This window comes from Gekko japonicus, unplaced genomic scaffold (assembly GCF_001447785.1).
Source record: "Gekko japonicus isolate JY-2015 unplaced genomic scaffold, Gekko_japonicus_V1.1 scaffold700, whole genome shotgun sequence".
In the NCBI taxonomy this organism is placed as follows: domain Eukaryota; kingdom Metazoa; phylum Chordata; class Lepidosauria; order Squamata; family Gekkonidae; genus Gekko; species Gekko japonicus.
Genome location: NW_015163109.1, coordinates 67473 through 86390, shown reverse-complemented (window position 1 = coordinate 86390; position 18918 = coordinate 67473). Strand labels below are relative to the sequence as shown.

The following is an 18918-nucleotide window of genomic DNA, read 5'->3' as shown; positions in this document are numbered from 1 at the left end:
TGTGGACTTTGTAAATTCAGTCAACAAATGCGCTGAGAAATAGTGACAATAAGCTAACACTAATAAATCAAATAAAAAGCAACAACGATAATAACAACAATAATGATTTCTAAATAAAACCTCGAGACGGCCCTGAGATGCAAACGTAGCGTGAACAGAACTGAGGTTTCGGTCTGTCAGTCCATCCGTCTCCTGAACCTCACCTGCCCAAGTTTCATGTTTCGGGATCCGATAATATTTGTTCCCGAAGTGGTCGACGCCCACCTGCAGCTTCTCTGGCCCAATAACCCCGAGCTTCAGGGAACGCAAAAGCCTCCAGACACGGTTCATGCTGCCCGCAGTCGCACAGAAAGCGCGCAGTCACCTTTGCGGACGAATCTCCTTCATGCGCCCTGCCAAGACAAAAACAGCGCACTCCACTTCTTCCGTTCCCGCGGCAGAAGCCACGCCCCCTTGATTAACATGCTCTCCCACTCCCTTTCACGAGATGAAAAGTGAAAGAAATGCAAGGCTCGCCTTCAGGACAAATGTGAAAGACTTGGGAGTCGGTCTAGGACTCGCCATCTCTATGATGAAAGGCCTCTATACTTTGCGCTGGAAGGCTAAGCGGAAAAGGCTAAACCGGAAGTTGTCGTAAGAATAGCGGGGTCTGGCTTGGGCGCGTGCATGTTCTGTTATTTCGTCTCCAGCCTCTGTCAGACGACCGCGTGGGATGTCTAAGCAAAGGGCATTCGCTAAGCGAGCCGCTCGCGGAGCCAATTGGCGCTGAGACGCTTGCGAACATGGCGGCCGCCTGGTCAGGTTTTTCGTTTTTGTCACCATGTTGGGCTATATTTTTGCCCGTCAAGCAGGTCTTGACGACCCGTTGAGGTTACGCCGGGCTGAGTCTACCAGGAGGTAAAGTGGATTTTTGACTTGGTGGGGAATGAGTAGAAGCTGGCTTAGATTTCTTTTCAACCTGCGCTGGGCTCGCGGGGTAATGGTTTTGCCTGACAGTCCAACGTCTTGGTGCTGAGTCCGCTTGTATCTGTTGCTCCCGAGGTGAGGTGCTCTGGCTAGTACTCCCTGAGGTCCAGCGTGACGTTGGGTTCGAGAGTGAGAAGTTCTTTAAAGCTCTGCTCACTTAGTTTTGGAAGTCATGGTGTGGCATTTTTGGATCACTTTTCGTCTGCAATATCCTCAGTGGGTTGCTATGAAAATAAAATAGTTGCTGCGTATATACTCAAATTTCATGGAGGAATGCCAGGACGTTAAGAACATAAGGACGCCAATGTTGGATCAGGCCAAAGGCCCATCCAGTCTAACACTGTCACACAGTGGCCAGAAATACCAGGTGCCATCAGGAGGTCCACCAGTGGGGCCAGGACATTAGAAGCCCTCCCACTGTTGACCCCCCCCCCAAGCACCAAGAAGACAGAGCATCACTTGCCCCAGAGGCCCTATCTATACCTTGTGGCTAATAGCCACTGATGGACCTCTGCTCCATATGCTTATCTAATTCCCTTTTGAAGCCATCCATGCTTGTAGCTGCCACACTTCCTGTGGCAGTGAATTCCATGTGTTAATCACTCTTTGGGTGAAGAAGTACTTCCTTTTATCCATGGAGTGCCCACGAGTCCTTGTATTGTGAGAAAGGGAGAAAAGTACCTCTTTCTCTACCTGCTCTATCCCATGCATAATCTTATAAACCTCAATCATGTCACCCCTCAGTCGTCGGTTCTCCAAGCTAAAGAGTCCTAAGTGCTTTAACCTTTCCTCATAGGGAAAGTGTTCCAACCCTTTTATTAAAGTGCTTTATGTGAAATAAAAGCTGGTATATTGTTAACAAGAGCAAAACTGAAGGCAGCTGCTCTTCAGATACATCTGAACATGGACTGGTTACAGCTGTATCTTATTAATAGTAATGGGAAATTAGTGCCATTTTTTTTTTAGGTTTACTGAGTGGGATTTTACTTCCAAATAAGTATGTATAAAGTTTGAGCCCTATTTTGAAGAAATTCTCAAGGACTTAGTTCTTAAGTAGGCATGTATAAGATTCTACGAGGTCAGGTCTTCTAATGTAAACATGTAGAGAAAAATGTACATGGAAAGAACACATTGTTTCATTAAACTATGGCATGCTAACGTGAGGGTAGCATAGGAAAGAGAGTTAATAGTCTTTTATTAAGACATCCTAATCATACTCAGAAAGAAGTCCAATTTTATTTAGCATGGCTTACTTTTAGGAATATGTTGCTAGTAAGTTTTAAGTATCCTTTTAAATGTCTTTCTAATCATATATGTATTGAAGGTAAAGGCAATGAAAGTGGATAGTATGAAGAGCAAGTGGGAAAGCTCTTGAAATACTGATGCAGGCCATTTCTGAGAACAAAATAAAGCCACCCGATAGTTGTCACAAAGGCAGCTTTCTAAAGGAAGCAACTGGAGTAGTGTAAGAGCTCTGCACAGTCTAGAGGAGAAAAGTCTGTTCTGGTTGATATAAAATATCACAATAAAAGTATTTGAAGGTCTGTCCAGTTAAAATGTAGGCTAAACTTAAGTAAATGAAGATTGTAGTTTTGTTAGATAGTTTGAGGGGGAAAATAGGAGAGAAAGCTAAATCATAAAAAGTTTAAAATATTGGAATAAATATTCAAGATACAATCATACTAAACTGAGGGTCTATGTCAGGTTGGAAAAGGAGGGGGACCAGGAGAGTGAGGTGTGATTGAGGGCTTAGGCCCCAAAGGTGCCCCACCCCTGAGAGGAGCACTTACCTGGGCAGTGGGTCATCCGTGGGAGGAAGGCATACTGGTATAAGGAATTCAGGAGCCACCACAAGCAGAAAAGATGAAGCAGGCATGAGGGCCAGAAAAACCTTGTGCACATGTATGACATGAACCCCCTTTATAAAGTCAGTTATGTGAGGGTCTGCATGTCAGGATCTAGTAAGAGCTGATTTTATTTTTCCTGACCAGTCCTCTACACCCCCAATGTATAATATTCTCTTCAGGGTTTGTTTATTTCAGGCGGTCTTCTTTGAGGACTACTGCACAGTATATAGCTCCCCAGAAAGTCAGGCACCAATACTTGTAACATTCAACAGGCACAGTTACTTTATTGTTGCACAGAAAACTCAACAGGGGGATGGGATATATTTACACAGGATGTTCTGATACTTTGTTGAATAAAGAAATCACTTTGCCTTGGCTTAGGTTGTCTGCTTTTCACTCTTAGTTCAGTACCTAGATGTTCACAACACACCTCAGATCTCACTCTCCAGTCACTCCTTCAGTGGTTAACTTTTGGCTTTATTTGTCTGGCTCCTTTGAGTCTAACTGGTCCCCTAACCAGCCTTCCAGACTCCTCTCTCCAGTCACTCTAGCCTTTAGTCAGCCACTTTATAAGTCCCTGTGGAGCAGTGTTTCTGGTGTCTGTGACCACTCAGGTCTTATACTTTTACCCTCCTCGGTATATCAGAGGCATCAGTGCAGATTGCTCTTCAGCCACAGTGCTTTACATCAACTGTTAACAGGCGTTCTCTCAAAGCTCGGTTAGCGGACTCCTGTTAACTCCTCTCACCAACTCCCAACTCTTCTCCAAATTGTCCGTTAGGTCAGTTTTCTGTCACTCAGGGAGTGCTCCAGCCAAAAGGCCCCCTCCCCTCTATGTCATGTGACTCAGCAGGGATCTATCTCAACATTCTGCTGGTCCCAGATTTTCAATTCCGTCACAACATGCCAAGGAGGAACAAACACAGCTTTCTTTCTTGTCAAAGGTGAACCCTTTCTCCTTTTGTTCACCTGTGGAAAAGCTGGTTAGATCCAACGCTTTGTTCTTCCACTAAGAGGTGCCATAATACAATAATTGCAGAAAATACTAGGCACAGCGCTGAAATTTGGAGGTAGCATGGCAAGTTGGCACCTATGATTTGTCAAGCCCTGGCTTCAGCAGAGTGTAAGAACAATTCGCTCAATGGGTCCCTTTGGAGGGCCTGCTCACTTTTAACAGCCGGAGGTGCTGTGTAAAATATTTCAGTTTGTTGTTGTTCATAATAGTTTGACTTTTTTATTTTTAAGGGTGTTGAGCTTGGAGTTAAACAAGGATAAAGATGTTGAAAGGATCCATGGGAGTGGTATTAGTACTCTGGATATTGAACCCGTTGAAGGACGATAGTATGTATATTATTTTATATTTTATGGCAAAAATTATTTTATAACTCATGTATATATGTGGCTTATATAAACAAACAGTATATATACTTCCTAACTAATTTTGGACTAACTTAAGTGGTTTGAAATTTCCCTTTTTTTACAGTCTGCTGCATCTAAGTTGGATTGTAATTTATTTCCTTACAGCATGTTATCAGGTGGTTCAGATGGCGTTATTGTTTTGTACGACCTTGAAAACTGTAGTGGAAAACCATGCTATACATGTAAGGCAGTTTGTTCAGTCGGCAGGTATGTATTCTTTATAAATAAAATGCTTACAACTCTGTTTTTTAAATTCTATATTAGTATAGTATTTTCAATTACTATTTTGTTACAGCAAACCGTATATTCAGATAGGCAGCCATGTTGGTCTGAAGTCACTGGGCAGCAATCCATATAGTATGACATAGCTCCAGGAGTCACTGACCAACAAGATTTAGTCAGTAGCAGTATTTCTGAAATTAGGACATTGGTCCTCTGAAGATCAAGAGACTCCTGCAGGTGGTTAGGGTTGCAAATGTGCAACCCAACCCAGAGATCACGTCTTTAACAGCTTTGTAGTACTGAAACAGGATGAAGCCCTGGCTTCCTTTGCCGTGCTTCATAATTGTTCCACTTTTCACATCGCTGCTTCTCTGTCTTGTGTGAAACAGCATGAGATGGATGGGCAATAGATTCAGGATAGACAAAAGAAATTACTTCATGCAAGACACAACTGATCTGTAGAATGAATTGGTGATAGGGAACGATGGCCACTTGCTTCAGTTGTTTTGGAACAATGATGTACCAAGATTCTCTTTCTGCTGTTGGTGGGTTTCCTGTAGGCTTCCAAATAAAATGCTAGACTGGACTAATCCACCAAAATGTTTCTCATGTTCTTAAAAGAGTAGCAAAAGAGTAGTATTGGCTATGGAAAGGCAGAGGCAAAGAGATGTGTGGGGAGGGATAAGGTTTAACATTCTTTGCTGGAGAGCTGTTAAAGAGAGAGCCATGCTCTCCTGTTTACAACCTGGCAAACATATCTCCATGGTGGATGTCAACAAGATTTACAACCTAAGACTGGCACACAGAGAACAAGGTTTCATAACTGGATGAGTCATGACTTGGGGTTTCTGGAATTGTGGTTTTTGGCTGAACTGACACTCCGAAAGGGAGCAATGAGTTCACAGTGGTACTTCTGCAGTTGAGGCTGTAATAACAGGAATCTTGTAACACCTTAAAGAGTGGCACATTTTATTCTAGCACAAGCTTTCATGAATGTTAGATCATATGACAAAGCCCATGTTGTTAGATCATATGACAAAGCCAACTCCAGTCTACTGAGGAGATCCAAGTCTTCACCTTAAATAGGCAGAAGAGTGTTGGACAGTTCTTACACAAAAGAACAAATGGATACATACCTGACATTAAAAACGGGAAGATTGAGAAACCAGTCAGGGAACATTTTTGTCTTCTAGAAAATACTGTCCTGGGAGATAAATGACTCCAGCTGATGACTTTGCTGAGCTAGAGTTCACCAAGACATTTATTGTTATCTGTAGGTGTTCATAGCTCAATATGGCCCATCCTTTACATATGTACTGCTTATCATCAACGCTCCCTTTAAGCTGTGGAGTCTTGTGAGCAAAAATTCTACTTTGTGAGCTACTGGCATTATGAGTGAGATAGTTGGTTGGCTCTGGAGCCATCCTTCCTGAGCTAAGACAAAAACGTGTGCGCCGGAGGCTAAAAAACTGTGAGCTAGCTCACACTAACTCAGCTTAGAGGGAACACTGCTTTTCATATTTTACACTGTATCTTCCTTGTTTGGATTTTCTATTCTTCCTACCTGCCTGTCTTCTAAAGTTAGGAGTAGTCCTCAAAAACTCGCTATTAATTGTTTTTTCTTTTTATTGATTGTTTCAAACTGGCCTCTTCTTATAACATCACCCCACATCCACCCATCTGTTGCTGCTTCAGTTGCAGTTAGGAGTAGTCTTCAAAAACGTACTATTAATTGTTTTTTCTTTTTATTGATTGTTTCAAACTGGCCTCTTATAACATCGCCCCAAATCCACCCATCTGTTGCTGCTTCAGTTGCACAGAGTAAGCAACCAGTGACATGAGCTCTGGCTTAGAAAGTTTATCCTTCAATTTTGTTAATCTCTAAAGTGCCTCTTAGGAGCTGCGGTGGCTCAAGTGGTTAAGACGCTGAACTGCAGGCTGTGGAAGGTCGGTAGTTCAGCAGTTCGAGACCTGAGTGTGCCGCATGACGGAGTGAGCTCCCGTCTCTAGTTCCAGCTCCTGCCAACCTAGCAGTTCGAAAGCAAGAAATTACAAGTAGATAAATAGGTACCACTTCAGTGGGAAGGTAACAACGCCTTGGTGTTTAGTCATGCCGGCCACATGACCACGGAAACGTCTTCAGACAGTGCTGGCTCTTCGGCTTTGAAATGGAGATGAGCACTGCAACCCTAGAGTCGGATTCGACTGGCTTTCGAGCAAGGGAACAGTGCCTCTGTTGTGTCTTTGTTGTCCTGCAAATTAGAACTTTGTCTTGGAGATCATCTTGAAATAATGTTTTGAACAAAATAATTGCTTTAAAAGCCAGTCTTGAAATAATGCTTTGAACAAAATAATCACTTTAAAAGCCACATGCACTCGTATTTCCATCTTTGATGTGTGTTCGTTTTGGTCAAATGTGATGTTTGTGTCCTGACGCCAGTGAATTTCATTGGGAAGAAACTTTAAAGGCTGTCTGTCTCAGGTCACTGTAGACTTCTGTATGCATACCAAAGTCAGGGTTAAGATAAAATTAATATCCTTATGCTAGTATTGCAGTAGTATTAAGACAGGCCATGAGATTTCACAGCAGAATGTGAGCTGCATATGTGTTGTTTTATTAGTACGTTCAGACTCTTCTATACATGTTTGATTTACCTTTGCGACATTAGAAGAGAGCAAGATACCTGAAGAATCTGAGAAAGTGAGCAGTGACACACAAAAGCTCCTTCCCTGCCACCAATTTTGTTAGTCTTTAAGGTGCTGCTGAACTCCTGCTCTCTTCTATTGCTACAGGTAGGCTAAAACAGTTACATATCTTGATCTTTGCAGCATTGTCACTGACAATGATCCCCAACATTTAATTTAGATTAAAATTGGCATCATCTAATTTTCATGGTACATTTTCTTTGGGTTGTCTCCAAAGGGCTTCTGGCACAAACAGAAGGCATTTTGGCTCGTGCATAGAGGAGAGTGGAAATTGCAGTTCATACTGGTTTTCCTCCTTCCACCAGTAGCCTTTCATGTTACATCATACTCGGTTCCCATGATACCCAGATCTCAGAAACAGCTTTGTAGGGGATTGCAGAGGGGACGTGAAAGAGCCCTGCTCAACAAACAGAATGCTTCTCCAGGTTCTCCGTATCAAGCCCAGTAAACAGTGTTGTTTTTGATGTGGAGGGTGTGATGCTGTGGCTTTTGGAAGTGAATATATGATACTTTTCTAACACAAAAATGAGAAAAGCCACCCTGGATCAGACCAGTGGTCCATCGAGTCCAGCGTCCTGTCTCACACAGTTGCCAACCAGTTCCTCTGGAGGTCCAACAACAGGGCATAGAGGCTGAGGCTGTCCCCTGTTATCTCCTGGCACTGGTATTCAGAGGTTTACTGCCTCCAAATGTGGGAGTTCCCTTTAGTCACCGCAGCTAGTAGTCCAGTGATAGACCTATCCTGCGTGAATCTATCCAGTCCCCTTTTAAAGCTGTCCGTGCCTGTGACCATCACCACCATCATCCTCTGGTAGTGAATTCCCCATTTTAATCTCTCGCTGTGTAAGTAGAAACGATAGCTTTCTGGTATGATACTCATCCAGAATCAAGATTAGTGAATTATTTAAGTTATTGCTGTCAAAGAGGGGGAAAAATAGTTGCATAAAAGTTTTTTTCTTCAATAGAATAATAGTTGGAGGTGCTGGAAAGTGCTGCCAGGTCACAGCTGACTTACGGTGACTCCTGTAGTGTTTTCAGAACAGTAGGCTTCAGAGGTGGTTTGCCATTGCCTGCCTCTGCATGGTGCCCCTGGACTTCTTTGGCGGTCTCCCATCGAAATACTAACCAGAGCTGACCCTGCTTAGCTTCTGAGATCTGACAAGATCAGGCTAGTTTGGAGCATCCCGGTCAAGTCAGTTGGTAGTTAAGTTTCAGTTACTCAAAATAGGCTCAGTCACTATAGTGTATCTGCTTGTTAGCTGTGCTGGTCCCAAGCCATTAAATGGATTTAAAGGTCAATATCAGCACTTTGAATTGGTCCCAGGAGCAAACAGAAAGCCATTGTAGATGGAACAAAACTGGAGTGATATGGTGTCTACAACTGGTGCCAAAGCAGCACTCTTACTGCAGCATTCAGTACCGATTGTGGTTTTCCAGTATACTTCCGGGGCAGTCCCGTGCAGAGCACATTGCAGTTATCTAAACTAGATGTTACCAGGGCATGCACCATAGTGGGAAGATCTTCTTTTTACCCAGGGAAGGCTACAGCTGAAGCTGGTGTGAGGTGCTCCTGACTACCACTGCCATCTGTTTATCCCACAGGAGGCCTGAGTCCAGCAGCACCCCCAGGCTACAGACTTGCTTACAGTAGCACCTCTGTCTCATTCTTGTCAGGATTAAGCTGGTGTAATGGTTAAGAGTGCTAAACTCTAACCTGGAGAACAGGGTTTGATTCCCCACTCCTCCACATGAAGCCTGCTGGGTGACCCTGGGCCAGTCACAGTTTTTCTCGGAACTCTCTCAGGTGCACATGCAGTGCTTCTCAGGGCCATCAAGTTACTATGTATATCATGTTTTTATTATGGCAAGGTTTTTACCTTGCCCCGTAAGCCACCCTGAGCCCATCGGGGAGGGCGGGGTATAAATGCAATAAATAAATAAATGAATTTGGGCTAGTTTAAATGAAAGGGGAAGCATTGGAGTAGTCTATGCAATGGCCTCTGGGAATGCTATGATCCCAGGGAGTTAACATGTCCACAGTTTCCTTACATAGAATGAGTATAAGATGTCTTCATCTGTGATTGATTTTGCCAAAAGATACCTGTGGGGGCCTTAAAAGCAGGCCCATTGAATATATTCCTGCTTTGTGGATTAAATAGGGTTGTACAGGTGTGTTCATATATTTGGGTTGAAGGATCTTCAAAGGGAAAAAGTGGGTGAAGCTTTTTTTAAAAACTGCCTTGTACCTGGAATTTGGATATGCAGTGATCAGTTGTCCATTATGAGAGGTGACTTGGTAGCAGGAATACTGGTTTTAGGTTGGTATGGGATGTTTGTTCTGAGAAGGCTGTAATTTCATCTGACCCCATTTTGTGGTTATTGGCAAACAAAAATAGGTGTCTTAAAATGGAGGTCTGATTTGATTAAGGCAGTCTCATTTCTGTCATGTAAATATATCTACCCGGATGTGTATGTTTTTGTTTAATGTGTTGTGGCTTCTATAGGGACTCTGGCGTTCCCAGCTGCCTGAGAAGAAAATGTTCTATTTAATAGAGCTTAATGGGATGTAATTTACTGGTGATGCTGTTTGTCTTCCTGTCATGAAACAGCCTCAAATAACACCCACCAAGGGAAGACCATCAACAATTCATAACTATATATGATCAAAACCGTGTATTACATTCATTAAAGTACAAAGATGGGTTAGTAGTCATAACCCAATAGAATTTTTAAGCACGTATCAAACAGATTGCTCATAACAAGCATTATTTACAAAAAGAACGTGTTCAAAACCAACAGTAGGCTCCTTTGTAATTCCACACATAGTTTCCATAGACCTCCAAACAGATACGTCTCTCCCAGGGTATAAATTAAGACATTTCAATGTTCTTCAACAGTGGCTGGTAAAATGGAACCCGATTTCCGAAATAACATAGGCACAGCTCAGTAACTTCAGTGGAATCCTAGGGTTACTTGTACGCTAAGGGTTCCCTATCGTCTTTGGCATGAAACAGGCTCAGCTGTCCATTGTCACGCATTAAGCTTCACTTCAAGGGGTGGGACAGTTGGCAACCCTAAGGGACTGTGGGTAATGGGGCAGCCAAGGTAGCTGTTGGTAATGGGTATATAGGGATCTGGCCTGTAGGGTTATGGGAAATAAAGAATGTTATTCAAAGGAGGCTTGGTAAATGGGACAATGGGGCAAATAGTTTGAATTCTGCCCAAATATTGGGGATTCTGGCACTTTGGACAATTGAGTGTCCATTGTTTGTGGTTCACAAGCACTGTGCTTTACAGCATGTGTACAGCAGATCATGTACTGTGGGTACATATTGGGTACAGAAAAGTACTAACATTAATGTGTAGCACATTTTGTATGATGGTATTATTAGTAAGTAGCGTACTTAAAGTATGGCAGATTGTATACTGTAGAATTAAGTAAGAGTGAGATTTTCATTGCAAAGATTTATGAGCTTGATGTCATACACTTTCCCCATGAACAATATTTTTCAAAACAGAGAAAAATGGGGTGTGGGTCTCTAGACTCTTCTGGGGGGTTTGAAAACTGCTGAGTTGAATAGGAATTCATTCCTAAACTCCCTACAGTTTCTATTATTTTATTAAAGGTATAACAAAAGTGCTGTATAGTATATGTGCTGCCGAAGTAAGCACACAAAAGTGCTTCATCTACTTGAATACTGAGTAACCCTGGTTGTTGGCATCACAACAAAAAATTGACATCTAACTCTAACCTAATTTCTCATAATGTCTGTATTCCAATTTTTTAAAAGCCTCCATTTAACTGAGTATTCGTGTCAATATAGAACTAGCTAAGAAATTAATTCATCCACCACCACTGAATGGTATAAAGCTAATATAGAAACAAGCAATGACAAGAACGTCACACACATGCATTGTTGTGTCATATAACGAAACATTCTGATGAGAAATGATAATCTTTGTACGTCTTGTAAGAGTGGCCATTAGAGTAAAATTATTGCTGGAAATGCTGGGCCCAGCAAAAAGATGCTTTGATAAAACTGGGGTCTCATATTTGTTGAGCCCTTTCCCCCCCTAGACTTTACCCCCTAGTTCAACAACCACTGGAGGAAGTCTTGTTCTGTCTTCTCCCCTTCCCCCACACTTTTCCTGTACATGTTTGCTTCTGAGGACCGTGGCCCTTAAAAACGGTATACCCTCGCAGGCTGGTGTATAGTTGTGACAAAAAGCTGCCAGTCTAAATGTCATCTTTCTGTTATTGCGTTGTAGAAGCCATCCTGACGTGCATAAATTCAGCGTGGAGACAGTGCAGTGGTATCCTCATGACACTGGCATGTTTACCTCAAGTTCATTTGATAAAACACTGAAAGTATGGGATACAAATACATTACAAGTAAGTGATTGGTTTAATTACGGAGTTCTCGCCATGGGAGGTGCTGCACTTCTAGAATATAGAAAGCAAAACATTCCTGTCGGTCTCAATGTGAATTATGTTAAGCATTTTGATTATCATTCATAATTATTTTAATAATGTTATTGCTGTTTTATCCTGCCCTTCCTCCTAATTTATTTATTTATTTATTCAATTTATACCCCGCCTTCCCCCTCGAAGCAGGCTCAGGGTGGCTAGATGCCCCCCCCCCCAAATCCTTGGTTTTACCCAGATAACCAACCTTGTGAGGGAGATAGGCTGAGTGACTGGCCCGGGGTTGCCCAATGAGCTTCATACAAGCTACAAGCATGGACGGCTTCAAAAGGGAAGTAGATAAGCATATGGAGCAGAGGTCCATCAGTGGCTATTAGCCACAAGGTATAGATAGGGGCTCTGGGGCAAGGGATGCTCTGTCTTCTTGGTGCTTGGGGGGGTCAACAGTGGGAGGGCTTCTAATGTCTTGGCCCCACTGGTGGACCTCCTGATGGCACTGGTATTTCTGGCCACTGTGTGACACACAGTGTTGGACTGGATGGGCCTTTGGTCTGATCCAACATTGGCGTCTCTTCTGTTCTTATGCCCAGGTTTAATAATTAAAGCAAAATTGATTGCATTCTAGTACACGCTTTCTGTTGCAGCTGTATGGTACGACCTGTCTGCTGCAGAGCTTCCTAGAGAGCAATCACACAAGTAGCAGGTTCCAGGAATGGATTCAGAATCAGGATATGACTAGTAGAGGTCTGGCCAAATATGAAAAGCAACCAACAAATCGTATGAATAAATGAGTGCAAGCAGGCAGTAGTCAAGAATTCCTTCCCAGGCCAGTTCCAAAAGGATGGTAAGGCTATGTTTGGTGTAGTGGTTAGGTGCACGGACTCTAATCTGGGAGAACCGGGGTTGATTCCCCACTCCTCCACTTGCACCTGCTGGATGACCTTGGGCAAGCCATAGTTCTGGCACAGCAGTTTCTGTCAGAGTTCTCTCAGTCCCACCTACCTCACAGGGTGTCTGTGGTGGGAAGGGAAAGGAGTTTGTAAGCCGCTCTGAGACTCCCTTGGGTAGTGAAGGGCGGGGTCTAAATCCAATCTTTTCCTCTTCTTCTCTTCTTCTACTAAGTAGGCTGTGAACCTAGGATATCTGAGAAGGGGGTGGTATGGAGAACAGCTTAAGATGGGTTTCAAAGGTATGATCTTATATCTCTACAAGCTAGTGCTGAAATAGACACATACAAGTATACATGTGATCTTACTGTTCCTACAGTTTATCCCTTCAATAATTACTCTATAGTGCTACAGAGCTGGAGATAGTTTACTGATACGCTGATCCACTTTGTGCCTCTGTAAGCAAATACAACTTTTCTCAATACTGGCTGCTTCCATCTGGAGAAAGTTAAATTTAGCCTAATCCATTAGTATCCCAAGGAGGCTCCATTTATTCTTCTGCTTACTATCCTGTTGCTATCTTTTTATGCTTGTCAAATGGTGAATCCTTTAACATAAGCTACTCTCGTGGAAAGTTATCTTTATGTCCCCTGCTATCTACCCCTTACTATTTTGTTTCTCTTTCTTTGCTAATAAGACTAGAATAATTGTTACAGTACAACTATGTGTTGAGGTTTCTACCTGTAAAACATTTGTAAAAACAAATGTTTTCCCATATACATTTTGATAGTATTTTCAGGATTGAGGTTTTACAGTTGCTGTCATGCTGGCTGTGTATACCATTTTTTAAATGGGGGCTCAATTGCAGAATAAAGCTTTAAATCGTTATGATTTGGATCAGGGTGGAAGCATAATAAATAGTCTTTCTATTTACAGCCTGCAGATGAGTTTAATTTTGAGGGAACAGTATACAGTCATCACATGTCTCCTGTTGCTACAAAGCATTGCTTAATTGCAGGTTTGTATATATATATTTTAAAGACACTTTTCAAGGTGGTACTTCTTCAAAATGAGTGTCTTCATTTTTTATTTTTTATTTTGTAAATGTGTAAGCGGTTTATTTAGAAGTGGGATTGCATTATACTTTAATCCAGAGCTGATATCATGCTTTATGTGTAATTAATATGATTTTAATATATTTGCATTCAACTTCCACTTTAATGCCCATAACCCTCTATCTTGGGGAAACAAAAGATATTTAACCACAGAGGCTGAACACATGCTCACGAGTGGGCTACTATCTTTGAATCTTCTAGAGTAAGCAAGAAGCAGTTCAGTTTTTGTTCATTGTGCCAGTGTATTCTTAAAGATAAATATTGACAACGTCTATGGTTGCTAGTTTCATTAATTTTTGGAAATGTCTTGAGATGTGTGGGGGAAAGTGGTGAGGAAAGGAAACTGGATATCTTATTCATTCTAAGACCACTAGCACACAGCCATCACACTTACAACATGCCCAGGCATTTCTAATAATTTTGTAAATTTAAGATATGTCTTATTTGAGGGGCAGGTATCAAGTAGCCTTCCAGGGTGTGGGGAACAGTACCCAGGCTTGCCTGACTCCTCCTTCCACTTTTCCTAGCATGCCTTAAAGATCTTTGAAAGTCAAAATATACTCTTCACACAAGCTAATACTTAAAGACATAAAATTGTCTTAGCAGAAGTGATTCTGTCACTTAAAAGTATATTGACTGTATAACACTGACACAGAAAACATATCCTTTAAATATACTTTAGTACATCAATGTGTATTAACGAAGCATTGTTAGAAGATTCTTGGTTGTCTATGTTAGGGATGTCTCAAAGTTGGCGTTTAGTTTAGGAACTTTTAGTTTTGAGCATTGTGTAGTTAATTGGTTTGCAGGCAGTTTCTTTTGGCACCTCGAAATATGTCGTTTGGCAGGCACATCTTTGTGTTAATCGGTACAGAAGTAAAAAGGACATCTATTCACACTGGGAAGTATACTGAATGGCAATGCAAGTATTTTGAGGCACTGATTATTAGAGCAGTATGGAATGAAAAATCTATATGATACATCTGTTTGAAGGCACTCACAGTGTATTCAGTATAATATACTTTTCTTCTGTATGCTTCTAATTGGCTAGAATTTTAATGCACAAAGATTCCTCTCTTTTGTCTAATGCTTTTTTGTCCTTTCTGTTACAGTTGGTACCAAAAGCCCTAAAGTACAACTTTGTGACTTGAAGTCTGGATCTTGTTCTCACATTCTGCAGGGTACTTAATCTGAAACATATAAATGTCAGACAGTAATAACTTTGAGTAAACCGCACAATGTAAAGAAGTGTTCTGAACAGTATATAAATAGTGTGACTGATGTGTTTAGTGCCAGTTGTGAAAGAGTCAAAGTGAGAAAGGCTTCTTCTGTGTATTGTAATGGTGTGGTGGGCCTGAGAAACCAGAATTATTAATGGTACTTATAAATAATTGGATAGGTGTTTTATTTAACCTGGATTTGTTCAGTTTTCCATAATTAAAATATTCAGTGGCTCAGTGTTCTAAGCAAACAGAGGAACAGGCTACTTTACGTTAACCAAACCCTTCTGGGTTATTCTTATTGCATTGGGCCTCTGTGCAGTAAAACATGATTTGGGTGAGCCATGAATCCAGATGTTTAAGCCCAGAAAACAAGTTATGATGAAGAGTTAAAACAAATGCAGCTAAACTTGTACAGTTCAGTAAACAATTATTTCTATCCCTGGGTGGGTTCTCAAGTTTTCCTCTGTCCACCCCCTTCCGTCATGTAAGACATAAGAATTGCGGTTTCTATAATCCCATCTTTCTATAATGTTATATCTATATAATAGGGAAAGGGTCGTGTCCTATGCTGTGCAAGCAAAACTTCTGCTCATGTAAGAGGTTTTTGCCAGGCCCTATGTATGCCTCACAGTATTCTTGAGGGCCCATCTGTCCGGCCAAGCATGATTTTGGAGGGGAAAGCAGGCTGCAGCAGGAAAGGGGAAAGCAGGAAACTTCTGTCCTGCCAGTGCAGCTGTGCTCATACGACATGGAATCCAACTGAAAGAAGCTAAAATAATGAAACAGGAATTATCCTCTGGACTGAACCCTATAGAAAGCAGTTGGCAAAACGTAGGGCAATGTAACATACATTCCCACACAGCAGTTCCTACTGCTGCAGTTTTAAGGGGGGGGGGGGTTACTGCTCAGACGGCTCCTGCCGCTTGATTTCTTTTACAGTGAGGGAAAATCTTGTTGTGATGACATCGGATCTATGAATATCTCTTTGGGGGTTTTGTAATTAAATGGCTGGGTAAACATGTGCTCAAGTCACGTTGAACAAATGACATTCGAGTCATCCTAAATGACTGTCCACTGCTGGTCACAGAGCCAACTAGAGGTGTAGTGATCTTGGACTTGGTTCTGAATGGATCTCAAGACCTGGTGAGTGATGTAGAGGTTGTTGCACCAGTTGGGAATAGTGACCACAATGCTATTAAGTTCAGCATTCAGGTCAATGGAAAGTTATTCCTAAAGTCTAAAATTGTAACATTTGATTTCAAAAAAAGGAACTTTACAAAAATGAGAATACTTAAAAAGAAGCTAAAAAGGAAATATGAGAGTAAAATTAGGGAAGCTATTTAAAACCACACTAAAGGAAGCCTGGACAGAATGCATTCAACAAGTTAGGAAAGACACTACCAAGTTTAAAATGTCTGTGTGGTTAACAACGCAAGTCAAGGAAGCTATCAAAAGTAAAGAGGCGCCTGTGGAGGGCCCCTGAAACCAGTGTCGTGCTTCATCCAGCCAAATGCCTCTCCATTTATTTTCTTCGTAATGCAGCTCTGCCTGCAGCCATTAGGGGAACAGGGAAGGCAGAGCACAGTAAAAGGCACTGACCACAGGCTCTGGCAAAAGACATGTAAGCCAATAATTAGGCATGCAAACAGATATTTTGAGGCGCAGGTTGCTAAAAGCATCAGGACAAACAGTAAACATTTTAAATCTGAAGCAGGAAACCAGCCAGAGAAGCACTGGGGCCTTTGGATGACAAAGGAATAAAGGGACTGCTAAAGGAAGATGGGGAGATGGTAGAGAAGCTCAATTACTTTTTTGCTTCTGTGGAAAGTGTGGGGCACCTACCCATGCCAGAGCCCCTGTTTTCAGGAAGGGAATCTGAAGAACGGAAGCAAATTGAGGTGACCAGAACCCTACTTGGGAAATTAATAAAATCAATAAGTCTCCAGGTCATGATGGAATACACTCAAGTGTTAGGGAACTCAAACGGGAGAAAGTTGATCTACTAGTTGGCTCTGTGACCAGCTGTTCCAGTGGACAATCATTTATGATGACTCGAATGTCATTTGTTCAACGTGACTTGAGCACATGTTTACCCAGTCAGTGGGAGAGTAGTTAAATTCTCACAGCATAATAACATTATCTGCTTTAGTCACCTCCCTTATTTCTTTCTCCATCTCAAGATCAGCCTCAGGTTTGATCAGGTGGGCCCCCATTTTTAAGTAACCCTTAGGGCCCAGAATTTCCACCCATACTGCTCATGTTGGGGAGTTAATTCCCCTGATGTTTTCTCACTTACTTGATTCCACACAATGCAACGCCTTCACCAACCCATCCCTCCCTGTCCTGCCTTTAGAGCTTATACCCAGGAATGACTATCCCATAGATTTTCCCCGTTCCAGCATGTCTGAGATACCTACTATATCTAAATTGTCATTGAGCACCAAGCACTCCAGCTTGAAGACTTCTAGGATGGCCTATGAACCTATAAAGTGTTTTCTTCTCCAGTAACTCTCGCCTCCCTAGGCCATTGGTTGCCACACATGACCCTCAGTCTCCATCCTACCCTCACTTCCCAAGTTCTGTTATGCTCCTAGCAATATTACCCTGAGTGTTTACACAGTCATCCCTTTGGATTTGTCCCAGACTAGAGGCTTCCCAGCTCCTGTCGGTCCCCCCCCCGGGATTAGTTTAAAAGCTGCTCTGCCACCTTTTTGATATTAATCAACAGCAGCCTGGTTTCCTTTTGTTTCAAGGTCTGTCTTGTTCCAGGAAGTTCCCTAGCGCCTAATAAATCTGCCCACTCCTCAGGCGTTTACATACATGGTAATGGAACATTAACCTGTTTTAGTAGTTATACATGTGGAACAGAAGTTAGAACTCCCAGTTCAGGCACTGGGTTGTTAGCATTATCATCCCGCAAGTTTCTTGCGAGTCTCCACTTGTTATACACTAAATTCACCTTTCTGCAAGACTCAAGCAAACTTGCCTAATAGATACTGCATTGAAGCAAGATAAAACAACATTCCCCAACTCTTAATTTCTGGCAAAATCAATCCCAATGGTCCCAGTACTTTTCATCCAGCACCGTTATATGCCCCAGTTTGTTCCTATTGTTGTGCTAGGTAAAGTTACAAGAGTAAACCTAAATAGATGTCTTACTGATTTACTTGCTAAAGAATTATTGTGACATGAAGATTTTGTGAACTAGATATATATAAAAGTGTAAATACAAAATTAGGTACATAGCTATATTGAGAGGCACATGGTGTCCCTCTTTTCCACACGTTTCTCATTTATTTATTTCTCCATTTGTCTAATTTTTCCATTTCCCCTCTTTATTTTCAAACCTTTACCTCAGCTCCTTCTCATCCCGATCCTGCTTGACAACTTAGAATGTATTTAATGCATTTAAAATATGCTTAATAGAAGTATAGTAGGAAATCTTTGTTAATATTATGAACAGAATGGGGGAGTCTAACAAAATGACCTAAGAAAATATTTAAAGGATGCTTTTTGGCAGGCATAGCTCGTCTAGAAAGAAGGAGGAAAACTTCTTATTTTGTTTTACATAATTATGATGGCTTGTATAGATTCTAGGGGCCTGCCCCTGATTACTGTGCTGACAACAGTTTGAATACTGAATGGTCAGATCTTCCACTTGCTTAAAAGGTTGTCGCAATACTTGATGAACCAACAGCAGTACCTATCAGCTTTTGTGTGTGTGTGAACTATAGGCAAAACTAGATTCATAACAAATGTCATACCCAGTGTTTCTTCCCAATTAGGACCCAAAGCTACATTGTTCTCGTGCTCTCCATTTTATCCTCATAACAACCCTATTAAGCCCTGAATGGGATAGCCTAGGTAAGCTTGATCTTGTCAGATCTCAGAAACTAGGCAGGGTCAGCCCTGGCAAGTTCCTGGAAGGGTGACCTTCAAGGGATACCAGGGCTGGGACGCAGAAGCAGATAATATAAGCCACCTCTCTGAAACGTCCTAGCCCCACTAAGGGTCTCCAGAAGTCATCATGAATTCCAGGCTCACAAGCACATACACACATGTAAAATACTCACCAAACCCCTTCCCCCCCCCCCCAGAAAAAAGTCT

General features: G+C 41.9%; 2 protein-coding genes across 3 annotated transcripts in view; one reads left to right on the top strand and one right to left on the bottom strand.

Moving 5' to 3' along the window:
- Nucleotides 1-527, bottom strand: part of NDUFAF2 (NADH:ubiquinone oxidoreductase complex assembly factor 2) — a 67671-nt gene extending 67144 nt beyond the window's left edge. The window contains exon 1 of the mRNA XM_015406806.1: nucleotides 204-527. Within this exon, the coding sequence (XP_015262292.1) occupies nucleotides 204-330 (127 nt within the window). The 5' untranslated portion in view covers nucleotides 331-527. The remainder of the gene's footprint in view (nucleotides 1-203) is intronic.
- A 166-nt stretch (nucleotides 528-693) lies between these two features.
- Nucleotides 694-18918, top strand: part of ERCC8 (excision repair cross-complementation group 8) — a 66990-nt gene continuing 48765 nt past the window's right edge. For both annotated transcript variants that reach the window (XM_015406803.1, XM_015406802.1), the window contains exons 1-6: nucleotides 694-897; nucleotides 4059-4154; nucleotides 4338-4439; nucleotides 11430-11553; nucleotides 13410-13491; nucleotides 14701-14769. In XM_015406803.1, coding sequence (XP_015262289.1) covers nucleotides 821-897; nucleotides 4059-4154; nucleotides 4338-4439; nucleotides 11430-11553; nucleotides 13410-13491; nucleotides 14701-14769 — 550 coding nt within the window. In that variant the 5' untranslated portion in view covers nucleotides 694-820. The remainder of the gene's footprint in view (nucleotides 898-4058; nucleotides 4155-4337; nucleotides 4440-11429; nucleotides 11554-13409; nucleotides 13492-14700; nucleotides 14770-18918) is intronic.